General features: G+C 36.9%; 2 protein-coding genes across 2 annotated transcripts in view; one reads left to right on the forward strand and one right to left on the reverse strand.

The window, feature by feature from the left end:
- The window catches only part of LOC145980796 (cytochrome c oxidase assembly factor 6 homolog), an 81,463-nt gene extending 66,868 nt beyond the window's left edge, over positions 1–14,595 (reverse strand). The window contains exon 1 of the mRNA XM_083113882.1: positions 14,393–14,595. The gene's annotated coding sequence lies outside the window, so the exon portion shown is untranslated. The remainder of the gene's footprint in view (positions 1–14,392) is intronic.
- A 117-nt stretch (positions 14,596–14,712) lies between these two features.
- Positions 14,713–23,282, forward strand: part of LOC145980794 (uncharacterized) — a 19,613-nt gene continuing 11,043 nt past the window's right edge. Inside the window, exons 1-3 of the mRNA XM_083113881.1 lie at positions 14,713–15,629; positions 21,950–22,073; positions 22,492–22,547. Of these exons, the coding sequence (XP_082970007.1) occupies positions 14,904–15,629; positions 21,950–22,073; positions 22,492–22,547 (906 nt within the window). The 5' untranslated portion in view covers positions 14,713–14,903. The remainder of the gene's footprint in view (positions 15,630–21,949; positions 22,074–22,491; positions 22,548–23,282) is intronic.

Consider the following 23,282-nt stretch of genomic DNA (forward strand, 5'->3'; position numbering starts at 1 on the left):
TCTCTCTCTTCGTTGTTCTATTTTCTTTCATTTTCTCTCTTCTTTTTCCTACTTTCCTCTCTCTCTTCGTTGATCTATTATCTTTCATTTTCTCTCTTCTTTTTCCTACTTTCCTCTCTCTCTTCGTTGATCTATTATCTTTCATTTTCTCTCTTCTTTTTCCTACTTTCCTCTCTCTCTTCGTTGATCTATTATCTTTCATTTTCTCTCTTCTTTTTCCTACTTTCCTCTCTCTCTTCGTTGATCTATTATCTTTCATTTTCTCTCTTCTTTTTCCTACTTTCCTCTCTCTCTTCGTTGATCTATTATCTTTCATTTTCTCTCTTCTTTTTCCTACTTTCCTCTCTCTCTTCGTTGATCTATTATCTTTCATTTTCTCTCTTCTTTTTCCTACTTTCCTCTCTCTCTTCGTTGATCTATTATCTTTCATTTTCTCTCTTCTTTTTCCTACTTTCCTCTCTCTCTTCGTTGATCTATTATCTTTCATTTTCTCTCTTCTTTTTCCTACTTTCCTCTCTCTCTTCGTTGATCTATTATCTTTCATTTTCTCTCTTCTTTTTCCTACTTTCCTCTCTCTCTTCGTTGATCTATTATCTTTCATTTTCTCTCTTCTTTTTCCTACTTTCCTCTCTCTCTTCGTTGATCTATTATCTTTCATTTTCTCTCTTCTTTTTCCTACTTTCCTCTCTCTCTTCGTTGATCTATTATCTTTCATTTTCTCTCTTCTTTTTCCTACTTTCCTCTCTCTCTTCGTTGATCTATTATCTTTCATTTTCTCTCTTCTTTTTCCTACTTTCCTCTCTCTCTTCGTTGATCTATTATCTTTCATTTTCTCTCTTCTTTTTCCTACTTTCCTCTCTCTCTTCGTTGATCTATTATCTTTCATTTTCTCTCTTCTTTTTCCTACTTTCCTCTCTCTCTTCGTTGATCTATTATCTTTCATTTTCTCTCTTCTTTTTCCTACTTTCCTCTCTCTCTTCGTTGATCTATTATCTTTCATTTTCTCTCTTCTTTTTCCTACTTTCCTCTCTCTCTTCGTTGATCTATTATCTTTCATTTTCTCTCTTCTTTTTCCTACTTTCCTCTCTCTCTTCGTTGATCTATTATCTTTCATTTTCTCTCTTCTTTTTCCTACTTTCCTCTCTCTCTTCGTTGATCTATTATCTTTCATTTTCTCTCTTCTTTTTCCTACTTTCCTCTCTCTCTTCGTTGATCTATTATCTTTCATTTTCTCTCTTTTTTCCTACTTTCCTCTCTCTCTTCGTTGATCTATTATCTTTCATTTTCTCTCTTCTTTTTCCTACTTTCCTCTCTCTCTTCGTTGATCTATTATCTTTCATTTTCTCTCTTCTTTTTCCTACTTTCCTCTCTCTCTTCGTTGATCTATTATCTTTCATTTTCTCTCTTCTTTTTCCTACTTTCCTCTCTCTCTTCGTTGATCTATTATCTTTCATTTTCTCTCTTCTTTGCCCTACTTTCCACTCACTCTCTCAGAGCCCGAAGCATTTTCTACTGTGACGATATAGGTAATGATTTAATCAGGACCACGTTGCGCAGGTTTTCCACTGGTTTCACCAGCCGGAATCGAACTCGGGACGACCAACGAAAGTTAAGGAGCCCAACCGCCAGGAGCAGGGAGGGGAAAAACGAAAAGCACCAGCCTCGCAGGTATTTCTTTCACAAGTTCCGAGTCTAAATCAGTAACTATTTGCTCAGAAATAGTGTCGCCACCAGTGGCAATTCACCAAGTTGAGACCCAAATTTACAACTACGGGCAGAAATTTGCCAAGACCTAGAGGGAGACGAATGGCACGTGGAAACAGCTCGCAGAAATATATCGCAAGAAGCGAGTAAATAACCTAGGGGACGCATCAGAAATAAAATCGAAAAGCTGACCGCCGCGCCGTGCCAAGAATTCGAAAAACTCTCCTCTGTTCCCAAGTGACCCATTGCACTACGCCAGCGCGCGTTAGCGACTTCCACGCGAACTATGACGTAAATTAAAGTTTTAAAATATCCGGTTGGGTTTGTGGCGCATAATTACAAATCTTCGGAAAGTTGTACTTACTACACGCAAAAAGTAACCGAGTTATAGCCAGTGGCGGAGAGTAGGGAGGGCGTGGAGGCAGCCCCCCCCCCCCCAACTCTCTGTACCCGCGTTATAGCCCCTTGTGCACCAAGAAAAAATAAACGATCTTGAAAAGGAACTCTGTGCTAGTCAAGGGCACCCGCAGTATTTTTTTTTCAGGGGTCAGCAGTGCTCAATGGGGGCGGGGTCTGAGGTAGTTTGGGATGCTATCACCCAGTTAAGAAAACTCTCATGAACAATCGCCCAGTAGGATAACTTGCATATGTATCCTCCACTGGGAAAATGATTCCCCCTCCCACAGATAGGAATTTTCACTTCGAGCACCGAGGGGAGGAGGCAGAATAAGATTTTATATCATGAACTTCAATCATAAAAACTCAGAAAATCATCCTCAACGTCGCGATTAGCCAAAAAGTGGTAAAAACCACCCAAATTAACATAAATACCGTAGAATACAATAATCAAAAAGTACGACACAATGTTTCAATGTAAATAATTAGTAAATAATGTGAAATTGGCATTTTCAGTTAAAAAATTATGAAAATGTACTATACAAATATTTTACAGAAACTACAACTAAATTATTCTTTTCATTAATCCACTGTACAAATTATTGATATTAATGAAAATAACCTGCTCGAAATTTACATTGCTACCGGGAATGACAAACCATAGGCGCAGACTCCATGGGGCTTGGGGGGCTCGAGCCCCCCAATGTTAACGATGTGGGGGCAGAGCCCCCCCAATAATTTTGCTTAAGAGGATCTATTGTATTATTTTGCTTCTCTTGTAAAGTTTACTTTGAATTGCGCCACATGAACTAAACTTTAAATACACATTTGAAATGTTCTAGACCATCAACTTTGGGGCGCTGAGACCGCTAAACCATCAACTTTCGGGGGACTATGACCAGAGACAGCAAAACCCATGACTTATTACTATTTACTAAGTATGTAATTATGAGTATTGTTAATTTTTTTACTAAAAAGAGTTTCAAAAGACGATGTGAATGAACTAGGGTAGTGGATGGGACGTTCCGGCTACAAATGGCTCTCACATGACATTCATAACGAGATCATTGATATATTAGGGAAATCTGTTTTGCGCTCCGTGGTAGCAGATATTAAAAGTCGGGAATATTTTGCTATTATGGTTGACGAAACTTGTGACATATCCATCCATGGACAATTAATATTCTGCAATCGAACTGTGAATAAAAAAATTGATATTTTTGAGGAATTCATGGGCTTTTTATGAGATTCCGAACACTGAGGCCAAAACTTAAAAAAGGGAGAGAGTGAGTCATTCATTATTTTGTTTCAGTGATCAGAGACCCCCCCAATAATTCTGACAAGTCGGCGCCCCTGTGACAAACAAATATTCTGCACTTTCGAAAAATTCTGAACAACACTCATATGCTTAGAGGCGTTAAAATCCCACTAACTTTTTACATGTTGATTTGAAAGAGTGTCTTCAATCAATGAACCTTTTCAATTCACGTAACAGATCACAGCACCTTTCATCATCAATTGTATTACCTGTTGCACCAACTCTCCCGGCTGCATGATGTAAATCTACATGTAGGACACGCCCGGGGAAAAATAGGACATCTGATAACCACATAACTTGTATACCATATTCCATGCAAAAACTACAAGTATGTTGTTCATTAATTCTCTGGTGTTTAACCCTACCTTACCGGAATTAGAGGGGGGGGGGGGGGCAAGGGCCGCCACCTCTGTTTTTCGATTTTTGAACTGTAAAATTTTTTATTAAAAAAATGAAAATAAATTACTTTGTTCCCTGGGATGTTGCCACTGTTTCTACATCACTTTTGTTCTTAAAATCATAAAAGTAACCTACTTAAGTGTCAAAATTCACATGGTGGAACTATCAGTTTCCACCTTCCCTTTCCTTGGGTGTGTATTCTGACAGTGTACATTTGTTGGTTTTTGGGGTTTAGTGTGTGACATTCATGCAATTATTGGATTTTGTTCTTAATAATATTGGCAATTTTTGTACTTATTGTTCAACTGCACCTACGTACATAAACAACAAATAGTTTGAAATAATTCTTGAAGCTTTCCTGGTGACAAATATTGAAGAGGTTTTCTCGGGCAATCAGCCAGGTGATTCCTGAATAGGTTTCCGAAACTCAAGAGTTAACGTCACTCTCATCTTCAGGGATTGAAGTGCGGACATAAGTCAGGGTGAAGTTACATGTATTTGGTGTGGGACTTGAACTGGACACAGCCTGGTTAGAGATAGTCAACTGGGAGTGCAGGCGTCGGAGAAACGCCACCTGATTGGCCCGCGACCTACACCGGACCCCTCCCACACCAAATACATATAACTTTACCCTGACTTATCACCGACTGAACTTCAAGCGACAGTTGCAGGGGTAACAAGAGATCCAATCACCGTAGCACACCACTACAAAACCAACAACTCAGATAGAAGTAATGGAAACGACACTTCAGAAAGATAACTTCAGGACAATTCATTCATTCATTCTCTGCACTTCAATCCCTGAAGATGAGAGTGATGTTAGCTCTCGAAAGCTCAGAAGCATTTCCGGAAATCACCTGGCTGATTGCCTGAGAAAACCTTTCAACAAATAGTTTATTGTAGAATGGGTAAGCTAGGTTTAAATATGAACATAGAGAAGCAAAAATATTTAACAAGGCTTTTCCAGTCTTTCTAAGCAATTTAAAAATAAATGTCCAGGCTATTCCATGATTCTCTAACATGCTAAAAACTAGAGCCCAAATTTCTAAGCACAAAAATCTGGCCAGAAAGAGACAAAAATAAATTTATATAAAAAGGCACGATAATATGCATTAAAAAATTTTAAAACATAAATAATAGATATTGACTTCCAATACCATGAACAGTGAAAATACTAAAACACTAAATCTCACATCCAAAATTTAAAACTTCCACAAGATGAACAGTCATAATTGCATAATATAGACTGGAGATTGTATTATTTGTTGCATTAACAGAAATAAAAGGTATTATTATTATTATTATTAGGGCTGAACAGATACCACTTTGAACCGACACCAATACTCTCACAGATTCCCAATGATACTGATGCTTGAAAATTGTAATACACTAGACTCTCACTAATCTGGCCCTAAATAGTCCACCCTCCCAGTAGTCCGCCCACAGTCACTCAAGCAGAAATGACGCGCACAACAATGAATTATCGTGTTCAACAATGTTGTTAGTTAAAAATGTTAAACAATGCTATACATGCAGAACCGATGTAATGCTTGTAAAGCATTTGCATAATAATGCATGCCGCCATCGCATATCATCATTGTGACAACTAAAATTTATTGACATGTTTCATAGTGAGTGATACTACTGTATATGTACACACTGAATGATTAAATTTTCTATGTAAATGAATGTACGTACAGTGTCTTTGGATTTAATAAAGTACAGCCTGAATAGTCCCTATGTGTTTAAACTACATAGTAGTACGTAATTTCCGATCCTCTCAATAATCCGGCACTTCCTCAAATCCGGCACCCATATCTGCAAGGAATGGCCAGATTAGCGAGAGTCTAGTGTAATTAAAAGTTGTTTAAAATATAGATTAATATTAGTTTAAGTATTCCATTCTAATTGTTTGCATCAATTTATAAAGATTTTTGCTTTAAATGTTTGAGAATTATATCACAATATTAAATGTTATGTCATCACACAAAATTGGTTCAAAATGAGAAGAAACTTAGCATTTTGCAGAATGGCCATGATAATTTGACACCCCGAAAGTTTCGCACAGCATTTTTGCAGAGTCTGCAATGATAGACCAAATTTCAGAAAAGTATTGGCAGGTATCGATAAATAAATTCCAAACAAAACTTTCTGATAACGATACGTCCGCATTGGTACTGGTTATAAAATATTTTTCCCATCTTTTTGTTTGCAGAGAAAATGTATTTCTATATTAGGGAAAAAGCTTAACTTCGCGGATATTTTAATTTAACAACTTCTACAGTTGCCCTTAAAAATACAAGATATTCTTAAAATTTTCACCTTCTCATGTTCCTGCAATCAGCCTGTGTAAAAACTAAGCAGAGAGCACCAGAACACATTTTCCACCTCTTTAGTTACTTAAAGGCAATATTTTAGGCACTTATTTTAATCTGTACAGTTAGATTCTTTTCATCTTTTTTTTAAATATTATCATCATCTATCTATTTTAATGGCTTCCAGTGGACACACTTTCTTCCTTCTTTACATCAGATAATTCACATTCTTCCCGTACCACTTTAAAACTTTCTCATATACCCTCATTTCATACTTCCCTTACCCACCATCAATTCGACTACTAACAATAGCCAATAATCAATACATACATTGCAGATATTAAATTACTATAAAAGATCATTAATGGAAACTTAAGATGTAACATCCCACTCCACGATCTCTCCCTCAGTGTCTCCACACATAAGACACGGAGCGAGGAAACTTTCCACACTGCAACTCCCAGGCTCTCACTTGTTCAACGTTCCTTATTCTATAGGCTTCCTAATCAGTTTAATGACATCTCAAACCAAGTAGATATATTCAGTTCATATTCATCTTTTATCAACAACTTAGAAAAAATTGTACATAAGTAACGCAATTGTGAAACTGATCTTTGATTATCTTGGTACTGTTATTTTCACTACATTACTGGTTTTAATATTGTTTCTTTCTGGTTTAAATGGCTTCTGTTGTACTGGAATTTCAACAAATAAATAAATATATTGTTCTGGATACCAGAACACAGGATATAGTACATTACATATATATATATATACACACACATACATACATACATACATACATACATACATACATACATACATACTGGGTGTCGCAAAACTCTTTCAACAACGCTTGGGTGCTGGTAGATATCATAAAAACAAGTAACTTTTCCCTATAAAGTTTACCTCAAAAGCACTTAGTTTCTGCACTATAAGCACTTAAAATATATCCTGTATGTATGCAACCCAACACAGCAAATGCTTGCTCTGACATAACTACCAGGGGCGCGTGGCAGGGTTGCCACTAGCATTCCTCGTTAAGAGAGATGACTTGAAAACAACAACTTGGGAGTCTTGCCTGAGCAAAATTGCCTGAGCATTACTGATACTTGCGATGTTGTAAGAAGCATTGACAGTATTTGTAACCTGACAAGACAAATAATGGGCAGACTGAAATTCAAGATTACTCATTCTAAAATATCTCCATAATTGATTGATTGATTTGGTTTATTTTAATTCGCTTTTCTGCCACTTTTGGCTAATCGCGAAGAGAATGATATAATGAAATAACAAATGACACCAATGTCCAGACCAGGATTTATACCCAAGATACCTGGCGCCGTAGCGAGCTGTGCTAACCACATCACCATGAAGTGTTTCGTGTATCATGCGATATCAACAATTGCAAGGGAGACGTGATATATGGGAAATCCACGAACGAACAAGAAGCCACACAGTAAGATTGAACAAAAAAGATTAAGTCACTTCACAGACTATCTCACAGTATGAAATTAACGTGAAAATATTTGAGTATAATAATGTTTGGAAACAAAACATTTTAACAACAAACGATACGAAAAATGGTAGAAAGAAAATAGAATTCAAGTGGAAGTGGTCATATCAAATTTTGTCTCAGCTTACATGTCAAATATTTGCAAATCCAGTTACCAAGTTGGCATCTACAATTTAGTCTATCCACTTCGTCCTTCTTATAGTGACACACTAAACAGATGACAAAATAGAAATAAAAGAACTCAAAATTCCAAATGTAAACAACACATAATATAATATATATTCAGTGAGTGAGAAAAATGGTTGAAAAACAGGGATATAAGTAGTAGTAATACAAGCTCTCCAACGACTGTGTTTATCTATCTATGCACCGGATACACGTGTAATAGTTTGCAACTGTGAACAGGACTGTATATTAGCTTCCGATACATCATTACATTGTTACTGTGGTTGTACGTGTTTTAGCCATAATGTAACAATGTGAACCTCGGATACTTCCGTTATCAGCACAAAAGTACCACAAGGCATCTGGACACGAACCTGTAGATATCAACCTTGCAACGAGATTTGCAAATATTTGACATGTAGCTGGGCATAAATAGCCACATTTAAGCTAAGTCCAATAAAATTTATTGTTGATGATATTAGACATGTAGGCTGAGATAAAATCGGATATTGACACTTCATTTTGAATACGATTTTACCATTTCCTCATATTGTTGGTTTATTTCCCCCTTCCCTTGAAATGACTGCTGATCTTCTGGCTGGTAGGCTATGATGTTCGGTCTACAAGGCACGTTTCTCGCTTAGTTTTACAGCTAATAATGTGGTTGGTAGTTTGTCATTTTCACAAAATTTGTGTGTTCTTTGTAACCCTGCTGTGTGCTGTTTCACTGCAGGAAATGATGTCACAGATACGATCAAATGTTGCGTTGCGCTGCCAGCATCCAGGTGGCAAAATGGCATTTTTTGAACGGCTGTAGCATCGAATCGACACCATGAAAAAAATATTACTGAGAAAAGTTGTTTGTTTCCATGTTCTCTATGAATCTGTGGTCCGTGGGTGCCATTAAAATGACACCCTGTATATATATTCATTGTATTGTACTGAATTATGAAATAAAGGAAAGAAAATGGAGGAACCATAAAATTCAACAGATATGACACCCTGGTTTACTTTAATTGAGACCAATAGATTCAGATTAGATGTCCTGGGCATCAGAATCTGGAGGAGATTTACATGAGTTGTTATTATCAGTTGTGCAAAACAAGAGTAAAAGCAGTGAAAATTGCATTATGCACAATGTTGGTGATTATGCTACAGTGTGTTATTTTCCAGGAATAGTGATTCATATAAAATTTAAGGATGAATCTGAAATAAAAGTTTTGCACAATCGTGAAGCTGACAAATGGAAATGGTCAAACAAAACTGACCAAATTTGGTACAGTCATTAAGACATCAAGGAGTGTATTCAAGCTCCACAAATATGCTGTCTGAAAGTCTTATGGTGTTTACTATACATCACCTGAAATGCTAAAATATATTTTAAAAAAACAGTAACTTTTTCAAGATTTAGCATATTTTCTTTGGTAAGGGTAATGTGTTCCCTAAATATATAGAAATTCAAATTGTGAAGAAACTAATTCAATTAAGGAGCATTTTAAGGACATATTTTGGCATACTTGGCCATTTTTACATGATACAGCATATTTTGATGGATTTACGGTCATATTCAGCATATTTTTGCTTTTTCAAGAAATATAGTCATTTTCGCAGTGGATTCTTTCTTACTTCCATGTTCACTCCACTTCTTTTTGTACTGCAGCAAAATCTTTTCATTTTTATTTGAAAATTTACAGAAAGTATTCATAGTGCATTGCAACTCAGGGCCCATAAACTGAACTAAAAATACAGGGTCTGTCCTTAAAGAAGTAGGACTGATTTTTTTTCTTTTCTTTTTAGACTGACGGCGGTTACTCCACCAGTTGTTGGTTGAGGTGGGTCTAAGGAAGCAGGAAGCAGCGCCAGTCGGCTGCCAGCCATAGCAGAGTGAAGATCGCTCGTCATCGTAACCTCTGCGAGTGCCCCTCGTCACGCTGCGTCATGGCCAATATTTTGGAACAGCGTTACACCATCAAATTTTGCGTGAAGCTCGGTAAAACTGGTAAAGAGACCCATGAAATGATCAAGATGGCTTACGGTGATAACGCCATTGGAAGATCGAGTGTTTTTGAGTGGCACAAGCTGTTTCGGGAGGGGAGAGAGGAAGTTGAAGACGCCGCACGGTCAGGACGACATTCGAGCTCCAAAACTGAGGAAAATGTTGCAAGAGTGAAGAGTTTGCTGGACTGACCGAAGTTTAACTGTTCGCATGATTGCCGATGAACTTGGCATTACTAAAACCCAAGTTCATGAAATTGTGCACGAAAATTTGCGCAAAGTTGGTGCCGCGAGTGCTGACAGGCGAGCAAAAGGACGTTCGCAAACGGATCTGCCAGGACCTTCTCGAAGAAGTGAGTGAAAATCCAAACTTTTTAGACAATGTAGTAACTGGGGACGAGACGTGGACGTTTGAGTATGACCCTGTGACCAAACGTCAAAGCGCGGAATGGCACATCCGAAATTCCCCACGCCCCAAAAAGGGGCGCATGACGAAGTCAAAAGTGAAAAGCATGCTCATTTGCTTTTTCGATTCACAAGGAGTGATCCACAGGGAATTTGTTCTCCACGGACAGACTGTCAATGCAGATTTTTATCTCGAGGTCCTGGAACGGCTGAGGAAACGCATCGTCCGCGTACGCCCAGCCATCGCCAACTCCTGGCGACTGCATCATGACAATGCACCGAGCCACACAGCCTTCCGAGTGGCGGCGTATCTGGCCCAACACAATGTTGCAACCTTGCCTCAGCCACCCTACAGTCCCGACATTGCCCCACCACACTTTTTCCTCTTCCCCCGCCTCAAAACCACCCTGAAAGGACATCATCACGGCTCGGTGGAAGCATTACAACAGGCTGTGACGAGGGAACTGAACGGCATTCCAGTTTCCGCCTTCCAGGAAGCGTATACAAACTGGAAATCCCGCTGGCAGCGGTGTGTTGATGCAGGAGGATCATATTTCGAAGAAAATTAAGCGTATGTATTATTTCTGTCAATATATTTTTTTTAATTCACTCAGTCCTACTACTTTAAGGACAGACCCTGTAGTACGTATGTGAAAATATCTCAGCATATGTTAGACATTGATGCTTGAAACCAGTTCAGTTATAAGGGCATATTTTGTAAAATTTTAGGTCATAAGAGCATATTTTATTATGCACATTTTGGTGTCACAAAAATCCTAGTCTAAATTATTATTAAAAATGTTTGTGGTCATTCACTGGTACTGAGGTAGTGTCATTCAGTGAATTTTGCTGGTCATTTACTTTAAAATTGTATTAAATGAAACCCAACATTATGCCAAATTCATTCATGCAATTTGCTTGGATTCACTTTGTTTTTCCTTTGACCTCGAAATAAGGTTGTGGGAAAATGTTCTTAACTGGTCATTTACTGGTGCACTCACCCTATATCAGCTTAAAAAAGAGATGGTGATAATATCATTTTCTATACCTTTTGAACACTACCAGAGTGGAAAATTAAGTTTACCTTTTGAACACTATCAGAGTGGAAAATTAAGTTTTATATCATATATTTTTATTTAATCTCTTTAAACTCAGATGTAATTTAGTGACGTCTTAGTACAAGACGTTTATGCCTAGTTTTCCTGTGTTTTTTCTCTTCCATTCTCTTCATTTCCACATTATAACACCAATAAGCCTTGGGAACGACTGAAGATGACCGGACCCCTCTCCGATTTTCTTCATATTTGGCATACTCACTAACTGAGGCCTCCTAATCACGAATCTGAAGTTAAAAGTTGTCGGAAACGTCTAGAAATTGCAAAATAAGCGAAAATAAGGTGTTAGTTTTCGGAATGGAAACCGTTGATTTTCGCGAAATTTTTATATTTTTATATTCCTGATTCTACCACGACAATAAATTTTAACTATGTTTGCCTAACCTAACCACACGTCAATGGTTCGTGGGGCTAGCGTCAATGGTTCGCAATTATTTTGCAATTTCTAGACATTTCCGACAAATTTTAACTTCAGATTCATCATTAGCAGGCCTCAATTAGTAAGTATGCCAAATATGAAGAAAATCGGAGAGGGGTCCGGTTGTCTTCAGTCATACCAAGCCTTGTTTCCATGATATGAAAAACTCAATGTGCTGACCAAGGCAGAAATTTATTTTATTATAAAACAAACTATTTTGTTCTTAGTGCAGACCTTGCTAGAAGGTTGAAACGTTATGTTTAGTTTATGTTTTATAATAAAATAAATTTCTGCCTTGGTCAGCACATTGAGTTTTTCAGTCCGTATCATGAATTTCGAAACAGAACTTCGTTTCGACATTTTTTGCTTTTCATGAAATAAAATGATGTACTCTGTATACCTTGGAATTTATGTGCTCCCACAGCCAACTTTAAGTAAATGAGAGTTAAAGCAGACCAGCTCTAAGTCTTCCAATGCTGTCCCACACACACTCCCACGTAAAATGTCTATAATGTATTCCTTATAATCAATAGGTCAATAACCATAGTTAAAACATAAGTAACAAACTTGTCAATTAAAATCTCCAAGCCCAGATCACTTTCATACACATTCCTGTTTTAGGCAAAGTAATCAACCCTGAGTAATCTCACCACAAGAGGGTAACCGACCAATGTCCTGCTAATTTGTAGAAACAGCTACACGTAAAATAGTTACCAACACGACGACTCATATGCACAAAGATAAGGATGCTCGTAATAAGCAGTACAGAAATCATGATAAAAACTGGATGTCATACTTTCTTGAAACCTGGGCATAAATTAAGCATGCACACTACTGTGAGCCCTGTATACCAATACTAATACACCACATCATTAATGGCTCTGCTCCAACCCTAAACTTTGATATGTACTGCTACAGATATTTTCATCTTCTTATGCACACCTAAAATCAGAGATATTAAAACTTTGTAAAGAATTATTCTGTTTATATACAGCATGTAGTCATGTTTGTAACGAATCCCCTAATTTCAACTCTGTTAAAAACCTCCTTATATTCCTTTTAACTTGCCTTAACTGAAGGCTTAGGAAGAATATATTTATTCCTGAAAAGGATCATAGAATTTAATTTGAAAGTTAGACAAAACAATTGCACATTTTAAAGTTGCAGAAAGTATTAATTTGTGAGTAACTATACCGCATTTGTTAGAATATGTCCCGCTTCCCATGCTAGCGATCGCTCGACAGTTTCGGTGCCAATGAGAAATGAGAAAAAAGTTGTCTGCTGGGCAGCGAAAAGCAAATCAAAGCCAGAAGAAAGGAGCTTGAGTAGACGCTGTTGCCACGTTGCATATTTTAATTTGCTGCCTGGCTTTGGCTTTCCCCAGCACTGAATTCACGTGGTCTGCAGCAGCAACATGTCGTGGTTTATGCTAGAAAAGCCAGTGATCACATAGCATGGGAAGCAGGACAGGTTGTAACAAACATGGTATATGTTTGGAAAAGTAGCAGGTGCAAGTGACCATGTTCATAATTCACTGCTATCCAAGGTATATATTTTTGTGCATAAAAAAAAAGCATACACATGTGTTGGAGAGGAAGGAAAGTGTACACGGCAACAACCTATGAGTGTAGTCAACAAAATTTTTAACAACTAGACTAATTTCCCACAAAAATAAAATACTTCAACTTAAAAAAAATACTTTTACAACTTTCAAACACCTACATGAATTAATATCAGTGTTCTAAGTGGTTTCCTTATCCTTCTCTTTATATTGTAAAAATCATTTTAAAAAAACAAATTTGTTTAAATTTTGCATAAACCAGTAACAATCAACTGATATCTAGTAATTAATAACAAGTATACTTAACAAGTTTTCTTATTATTTACTGCTCTTCCTTTGTGCAAAAAAGATTTCCCTTTTATGTGCTTACAAGTGTAAGTTCGGTGTGTCAGATTTGGTGCTTCTAGCATTGTAAGGTACCCATTGTAATTCAGTATAGTTACCACATTTTAAACAGGTCAGGTATGAATGCCTTAGCATTTCTGTACTTTCCTTCATCTTCAGCACATATACGTAACTTACCTAGGTATATACAAAAACACAACGTTTGTGAAAAGAACGCTTCAAGTCCGCAGTGACTTTCAAAAGCAGTTACTTCCACCCGATGTCACTGTCCAGTAACCTGACAAAATATAAACTTTAATCATCTTTGAATGTTACACTTAAAATTCATGAAAACCAGAGACGGTGGATCTTTAGACTCCTGCTCGTTGATATAAGAAGAATGTGTCATGTTCTTATGTACAACATAATCGTAATCTAATATTTTCCAACGATTTGACGAAAACTATCACAGTGCAAAGGCAAATTGCAGTATTAGGAATCACATTTATCATGATCTGGTTTCACGTAGCATATGAAATTCCCTCGATGATATGTTGAACATTCCAGTATCTACCATAATTTTCAAAGTACTATTAAAAATATATGTTAAAAATTTCAGCCTGATAGATTGTTGTAATATCGCCGGCAATTGTACTCCTAGGGGAAGAATCATATGTACCTTGCACTTTCCAAATATTACATACATAAACTAATGTTACGGAGAACACAGTAGAAAGTACATAGTATTTCTTTATCTTTACCTGTAAATAAAAAGATACTGAGGTCCCTAAAGCATATCTTCCAAACACAAATTACAGAGCAGAATTTGCAGAACGCAGAAATCTCTTCCAGCGGAAGCAGGAAAAGAAGAAGAGGAAGTTGCTGACTACTACACAAATCCTAATAAGTGTAAATCACAAAACGAGTTCCTAAAACGTAAAATATAAATACATATAAATAACAGCCTGTTATGAAAAATGAAATTGTAAAATTTGAGCAAGTTCATTTTTTCATTACCGTAAGTGGGTTGCCATTATTTATAACTGATATTTCTCATTTGATGATCTCCACATGCATTACCCCATAATACTTTGCGGCAGAAAAAAAAGTAGTATGGTTGCATGCTATAGTTGGAAGAGATTTGTATATATTTGAAATTTTAGAACAGCACAGCATGAGAGTAGTGAAAATGACAATATATGTAGTTTGAGAAGAAGTTCGACATTTGAGCTTCGAGAACTACAGGAAATTACTCAAAAACTGTGGATCAGAATGGACGACGATGTTCAAATCGGAGAATCAGAAAGGCCTGTTGCACCCTTGGAATCAGAAACTCAGTTTAGATCCACCAGCAGTTCAGTGATTAACTGTATACATGATCACGAAGAAATGTCTAGTGACTGCTGCAAGTCTACGGTGATAACAACAGAAAAATTTAGTTCAGAAGATTCGAATGTTAGAATGAGTTCAGTTTCACAAGTTTCTGTGCAGTTACGGGAAAGGCTCTGTTTAAAAAGTAGCTCGGGTGTAAATGGATTGGTTAATGGGTTAGGTGTTGGTGTGGATGTACCTCATATAGCCGATTGTAATCATAAGACTAATGTATCTAGCAAATTTGCAAAATCTGACATAATAGATGATACGTCTAGTCACTGTAACAAGTGTGAGAAAACTTGGACACAAAGTGATAGAAGAGCGGTCGATAGTGAATCCGTGCCCAGTTTGCAAAAGCATTATATTGAGGAATCAAACTATGAAAATAAAATTAATTCGACAGATAACGATGGAGTGCAAAAAACAGAAGTGAATCCTTCATTTTCGGAAATGGGTGGGAGTGTAAGTCGTCATGCGAGAGATAGTGGAATTAAATATGTGTCATATGAGTCAGAGCTTCAAATGCCAGATATTATGAGACTAATACAAAAAGATCTTTCAGAACCATATTCCATATATACCTATAGATACTTTATACACAATTGGCCGAAATTGTGTTTCTTGGTAAGTAGCTATACATTGGCCAATAAAAATATTGGGTAACAGTTTCATACATCGGAGACAAATTTCTTAAATTTTTGCACAAGAAACTACTTACGGAAATGAGTTTCTCCAAGGTTTGCAACATTCGTAGAGGTATTTTCTTTCATCCTGGAATATATTTGACCAGGAAATCGGTATGACTTGAGATGACCGTACCCCTCTCCGATTTTCTTCATATTTGACATAGTCACTAATTGAGGCCTCCTAATCACGAATCTGAAGTTAAAATTTGTCGGAAACGTCTCGAAATTGTGAACTATTGACGCTAGCCTCACGAACCATTGGCGCTAGCCCCACGAACCATTGATGCGTGGTTAGGTTAGGCAAACATAGTTAAAATTTCGTGTCGTGGTAGTATCAGGATCTAGAAATTGCAAATAATTGCGAACCATTGGCACGTGGTTAGGTTAGGCAAACATAGTTAAAATTTGGTGTCCTGGTAGTATCAGGAAGGTAACACTTTACTATACCGGAGACTGATTTCTTCAAATTTACAGGAGAAAGTACTTACGCAAATCATTTTCTGTAGCGTTGTTGATGTTCGGGAATGTAGTTTTGATCCATTTTAATGCGAATGCATGTGGTTTTCTATGAAAATCTATTTCCGACGCGCTATTGCTGCTGCTACAACATGATGTGTCGAGGATGCGTCGTGAAGTTGTTGCCAGGTGTGGAAGATGCCGTGGAATTTGTAATTCCGATGTTGTCCGTATATGCTAAATTGAATGAAAGGAGTGCTAATGGAACCTAACCTAGTAGGCATACCCCGTCCCCGTGATGGTTCGTGGGGCTATCGTATGTAAGAAATAGACATTATTTGCGTTAGAAATCCATTATTGCACCTAAAGAAATGTTCTGCAACGCAGAATAGTATGTTTTCAATGTAAAAAATTGCGAAATAAATCATTGATAGGTGTCTCCGGTATAGTAAAGTAGTACCATCAGGAATATATATATATAATCTTGCTTGGGGAACAAAAAATTTCGCGAAAATCGACGGTTTCCATTCTGAAAACTAACACCTTATTTTCGCTTATTTTGCAATTTCTAGACGTTTCCGACAAATTGTAGCTTCAGATTCGTGATTTGGAGGCCTCAATGAGTGAGTATGCCAAATATGAAGAAAATCGGAGAGGGGTCCGGTCATCTCAAGTTGTTCCGGGAAATCATGTATTTTTCAAGAGACGCACAATTGCCATTGCTTTCAATTGCTTGCCCTACGGCAACCGGATGCTGCTTACGTTTGATGACGTAAGCCCCTGTCAGTGTTTCAACCCCCCCCCTTTTTTTTTTTACTGTGCTTGCCTAACGTAACCAAACCTAACCTAACCTTATCGGAAATGGTTCGTGGGGCTATCCGTCAATTTCCCCATGCTAGATGTCAGCTACCCTTGCATAATGTATAATTTCCACTGGTGACAAACACGATAGTAGGTATTTTACGGTGCTGAAGGTTGAAACACTGCATACCCACAATGTGAGTCAAGATGTGCCCACCATATTGTGTGTTCCGGAAGTGAAGAAAGGAATAAAAAAAGCACTCAGAATGTGAAAAATCGTGTTTTCATTTAAAAAGCATATTGGCACCTTGAACTATGTTCCGCAATACACATTTGGTTAGTACGAACCATGCAAAACACAGAATATCCGATTTTAATGTGTCTCCGATCTATGAAACTGTTACCAAATATTGAAATCTTATGACAGGTAAATTTTTCAGTCGTATGTTGATTCATTTTCATAAGCAGTTCAGAAAAGTGCTTTCAAAACTAGTTAACCTGTTTTTTTTTTGCAATTAATAGTGAGTAGTGCTGATAACTGTGTGACCATACCGAGCTCCCATGTAGTTGAGTCGTTGGTTCAATCCCTGACAAGAGCTCCACGATTTGTGTGTTCACCCAACATTGTGAGGACAATTGGGAAGCTACTTGATAGCAATAACGTGTGTTCTTAAACTCAAGCTAAGTCAACCCAGGTCTTACGAGTGGCTTACACAGATGTCACTATCGAAGCTGTCCCAAGCTGTAGTTTATGAACAGCATGGTGGATTGTCTTCCTCTTGACCACAGAGGATCCTCTGTGTTTAAAAAGCAGTTGACTTGCTTTTGGAAGTAGCATTAGCGGTGACGGTTCCGATTGTTTTATGATTTCTCCTAGCACAAAGACTAATTATCGTAGAATTTTGGAAATCATTGTCACACGAAATTTAAACCTTCCATAAAGTAATAAGCACTATTTGGACTTGAACAAAGTTATTTATGTTGAAAAAAAACAACTTAAAAATTACCTTACGCACTTCTCATGGACATGATATTCTCAGTCTACAAGTGACAGTAAATATCATATAAGCGGAGGAATGAATGTAGAAGTAAATCGGAACCTTAGTAGAATGCATTTAGAGACTTTATTTTAATGCTAAGGGAACCAAACCTAACCACGAAAGCATATATTGAACAAAACCTTAAGTAATCGCTAAAACTCCGCAGTATGTGTTAACAGACGTACATCGAAATCGAACCATGTAAAAATTGCATTTGTAGCATGATGAAATCACAATAAAACAAAAGGAACTTGGGCCGTATCAGCTGTATATGGCATTAAAGCTTGACTATGTTTATAGAATTAACTTTGTGCCTCTGTATTGAAACTAATTATTTTTGTAGTCTTTTATTGCATCGTGAATTTAGTTTAGCATTGCGTATTAACACCAACGTTGAATTAAGGTAAATGAAGTATCTTTAAAAAAAACATTTCAGTGACCCCATCATTGCAGTTCAGATCAAATTCTACTTGTTTCATTGTTTTATACTTATGTGAAAAGATTTATGAAATAATATTAACTTCACCTTCTGCCACAGCTGACTTACGAAGGCATCAAATAAATGATTGCCAGCAATTTAAAGAATGCTGTTGCATCGTTTCATGTTTTCGTCTGCAGTCAGCCAACTCAGTTGGATCGAGAACGGCTTTCAAATCTCACAAGCCAAGTAAGCCAGATACGTCACAAAACCGGAAGTGGGCGGAGCTAGTGCTTTGTATGTCAGTGGTACCAGAAATATCCTCTCCAACCTCAAGAAATGTCACTGTGTTTCCGTATCAGATTTTGTTTCGATGAACCAAACGACGAACTGCACTTTCTCTTGCAGGGACCACATTTTCATACAACACAGATTGATACATCAGTGGAGCACCAGAAACAAACAACAGCAATGTCAATTAAAACTTTGATATTTACAGTATATTATACAGCAAATACCATGAACATACGAGGTTTGTTCAAAAAGTATCCGACCTTAATTTTTTTGGCGTAAACAAATGTAGTTAGGGAGGCGTGCTTTGATGCACGTATGTAGGTGATCCTAATGCGGATTTTTTTTTCTGCCTGTGGAAGCAGTCAGTCACCGACAGACCGCCGATGAGTGAGGAGGTGTAAGTGGGTCACATTAGAATTTCGTTTTTGACAATATGGCTGAAAAACTTGAACAACGCTACTGCATTAAATTTTGTGTCAAGCTTGGATAATCCCAAGTGGAAACGATCCGTAAGATTCGATAGGCCTTCGGGGACGAAGGATAAAGGAGTGGTACAACCATTTCAAAGATGGCCGCATGTCAGTGGAGAGTGAAGCAAATTCTGGTAGGCCAGCATCATCCAGAAATGAGATCATGAACAAGTGAGGACCCTGATGATGCAGGATCGTCGAATCACAATCAGAGAACTTTCAGACGAGGTAGACATCAGCATTGGATCCGTTCATTCCATTTTAACATGATTTGGCCCTCAAGAGAATCTCAGCGAAGTTCGTGTCGAAGCTGGTAACAATCAAACAGAAGAAACTCCACTTATAGATACAGACTTTCCTGGCCAAACACACAACACCTGTGCTTCGTCAGGCTCCCTACTCTCCCGACATGGCTCCATGTGATTTCTGGCTTTTCCCCAAGCTTAAAATGCCCCGGAAATTAACCAGATTTCAGTCCAGAGAAGACATCATGCAAAATGTGGCAGACCAGCTGCACGCAATCCAAAAAAAAAGGGGTTTCCGACAGTGGTAGAACCGTTGGGAGAAGTGTGTGACAGCCCAAGGGGACTACTTTGAAGTAGATTAATGTAAGATTGTAGTATCTGAATACACAAATTATTTATTAATAAAAGTCTGATACTATTTGAACAAACCTCATACATAATATAGGGTATTTGTAATTAATGTACAAAGTTGTAAAGATAATTTGTGGACACCCTGTACTTTCAGAAATGTTCAAACTTATTTTCACAATCATTTCCACTATTCTGTGATACTTTCTTTTTCTACTGTAAATGAAAAATGCCGTGTTGAGATGGGAAGCACAGATACTAGCATAAGGTAATTTTTACGTCTTTTTCTCACCAATAAATTGCACTTTTCGGAACTCCCGAACAGAAGTAATTACTTTGACCAAGGTTCAAATTTACTGTAACAAGCATTAATACAATTCTGCAATACTTGGTCTTTCTCCTATGAAACTTTGAAAAATTATTAAACATTCGGAATTGTTACCGATTGAAGATTGCTACTTTTGCCATCAAGTAGTGATGCAATTTTCCTCATGAAGCTGGTTTGACAACTGATATTTTGAAGTTGCTATGGATCAAACCCAGAATCACTAACCATTCAACTACATGGGATCACATAATTAACATCTGACAAACAGCTGGGATTTCACTTGTTCCAACACCACATGATGGCCTTCAACACGTCATTTCTCAACAACCAGAGATGATATTCGAATTATTTTCTTACATATATGTATATACATATGAAGGTATAACATACCCAAATTTCAATGCAATACAAGTATTGGAAGGTTGTCAAAAGTAATCATCATCATTATGTGGTCATCTTATAGAGTTGAAGTTTGTTTTATCTTGGATGGAATGGCTAGGGCTTTAACGAGTTACAATGTTGAAATTCCATCTCGATACAGGTGCACCTAGAATAATAAGCAGAAAAAATATAAATCACTCAAGAAATTGCTTTTTAAAGAGCTCTTGCGGCTTCCACAATAATCGAAAGTGAATAGATAACTTCCAAAATGTTACTCCACTATATGCAGTCGTAGACACTTCTGGGTTGTAAGAATTTTTGATGCCATCGTTACAACTCATCGTTACAACTCTAAGTTTGGTGAAAAATTGTCCCATACTTTATCATAAAAAAAAATTAATTGATCATGCAATAAAAAAGATTGTGGCATCTTTAGTATACCGTAGGTTAATAATTCTAATCGATAGTGGTCAGGCAGTTGCATTAGATCAAAACTGACATTTAAATGATTGAGCTTCGATATTGCCTTTGAACTTTGGAATATTTGCAATATCAGCCATTCCAGGAATCTTAAACTCTGTTCTGCGTCAAGGAGAAAAACCGTCATTACTATCCATTTCTAGAACCTCTTTCTCTTCTGAGTCTGTATTGGGATGGAATCTCAACATTGCTATTGCTGCGAAAGCCCTAGTAGTTATATTCAAGTTAAACAATCTTTTTATGAAAAGAAAAATCCATTCTTTAAAATTATTATGGAGTAAAAAGTAAAACCAGCTTTTGACAAACATCCAAATATCGTATTGTGTCATAAGTTAAGTATGTCATACCCTCATGTGTATACAAATGAACAAAAATGACATGACTGAAATATAATCTGTAGTTTGGTTGATGTGTTAATGCCTGGTACATACATAGACATCCATCTGAACATCGCTTCCAGCAGTGGTCCATATATGGACGTATTGTCCACTGGAGGTAAGAAAAAGATATTCATAGACAGCAACATGTGAAATTCAAGCTTCTGCTTGCATAAGGCAATTTCTCATCTTATTTAAATAAATGACTATTTCAATGCTGAAAGTGTTCAGTAGTTACACACATTTCTCGAAAAGTTCAAATTGTTGTTTTATACTGTGTATTGAACTATTACTATGTGTAAATGGATATGCTCGATTTTCTGTAGACATGACATGAATTTTAATAGTAAAGCAAATTCTTTTGTGCTAGAATTATAATTGTCTGTCACATCCAGTGGACATCAAGGTGAACAAGCACTGAAAAACCAAATTTTTATCCTTCATATAAAAATTGTATTTCAAAGCTACTATTTTGTACTTGCAATCATTTATTATTTACCCAGCTAGGGTAACTTGAGAAACTCTGTAAGATTAATGTTGTTGTAACTGTAGATAAAACTAGTTATATTGTTTATTAATATTACTTGATATGCATGTTATTAGTCGTTTTCTTTCTTCAGGCAATGGATGGAGATAACTGTGTTGGTGCTATTGTGTGTAAGTTGGATGTACATAGAAAAGTAGTGAAGAGAGGCTATATTGCAATGTTGGCTGTTGATGAAAAATATCGGAAAAGGAAAATAGGTAATATATACTACTAATTTTGCACATAAAATAATCACAATTAATGGATTGTCTGTGTGTGTATGCACAAAATTGTATATTTCAACATTAATATTCAGTTTTCTTCAAAAAATTCAAATTATATATTGAAACTGTTCTCTAATTTTTAGCAACAACTTTACATTTCAACTATCATTACTATGATTTATTATTAACATGTAAAAAAAATTAACATTGTTACTTGTAACAAATACAAGATATATATGACTTGATAAAAATACCATGAGTGTGCATTGAAATGTTGCAAATTCAATAAACAAAAGCTTGTTTACATAACATGCTTTTATTACATTGAAGTAAAAATTGCTTTGGTATTCTTTGTTGTAGCATGTAATCTGATACAAGGGTTCTACAAATACATAATTCTGATATATTACAGGATCCAACCTTGTTTTAAAAGCAATTCGAGCAATGGTTGCCGATGATGCAGATGAAGTAAGTATTTAACACCATACACTGAAGTTTGTTTTATTTTGAATTGTAATGTGAAGTACAGAGTGTTCCTTTCAAATCTCCCTAATTTCAATTAATTACTATGAACGAAGTACGATGAATTGTGAAATAACTGCAACACCAAATGAAAGACAAGATCTTCAAGTTTTGTTTTCATGACTTGAAGTTGTCTGTTTGCTCACTACGCAGCGCCACGGTCGTGTAAATAGAAATGGCGACTGTTCAACAATGCGCGCAGGCAGTGGTGTGGTATGCTGAGACAAAATCTGTGATTGCAATGCAATGAAATTTCAGACGAGTGTGCGGAAGAGTTGCACCTGATGCTAAATCAATTAGGCTGCGGTTTAGTAAGTTTCTAACAACAGGCAGTGGTGGAGCTCGCCATCGTGTGTCGAAGGAAAAAGTGAAAGAAATTTGAACGGGCTTTCAGAGAAGCCCAAGTAAATCCATCCACCAAGCAGCTTCGGTTGTATCCATATAAAGTGCAGATTGTGCAACAATTGAAGCCAGATGATAAGCCACGTCGCAAAGAATTTGGTATGGAAATGCTGCAGCGTATCAACATGAATCCTTACTTCCTTGACAACGTCCTGTTTTCAGACGAAGCAACGTTTCACGTGTCGGGGATTGTCAACCGGCATAACATATGGATGTGGGGATCTGAAAACCCACATGTGTACAGAGAACATGTCCGCGATAGCCCAAAATTGAATGTTT

This window comes from Lepisma saccharinum, chromosome 28 (assembly GCF_977018435.1).
Source record: "Lepisma saccharinum chromosome 28, izLepSacc3.1, whole genome shotgun sequence".
Taxonomy (NCBI): Eukaryota; Metazoa; Arthropoda; class Insecta; order Zygentoma; family Lepismatidae; genus Lepisma; species Lepisma saccharinum.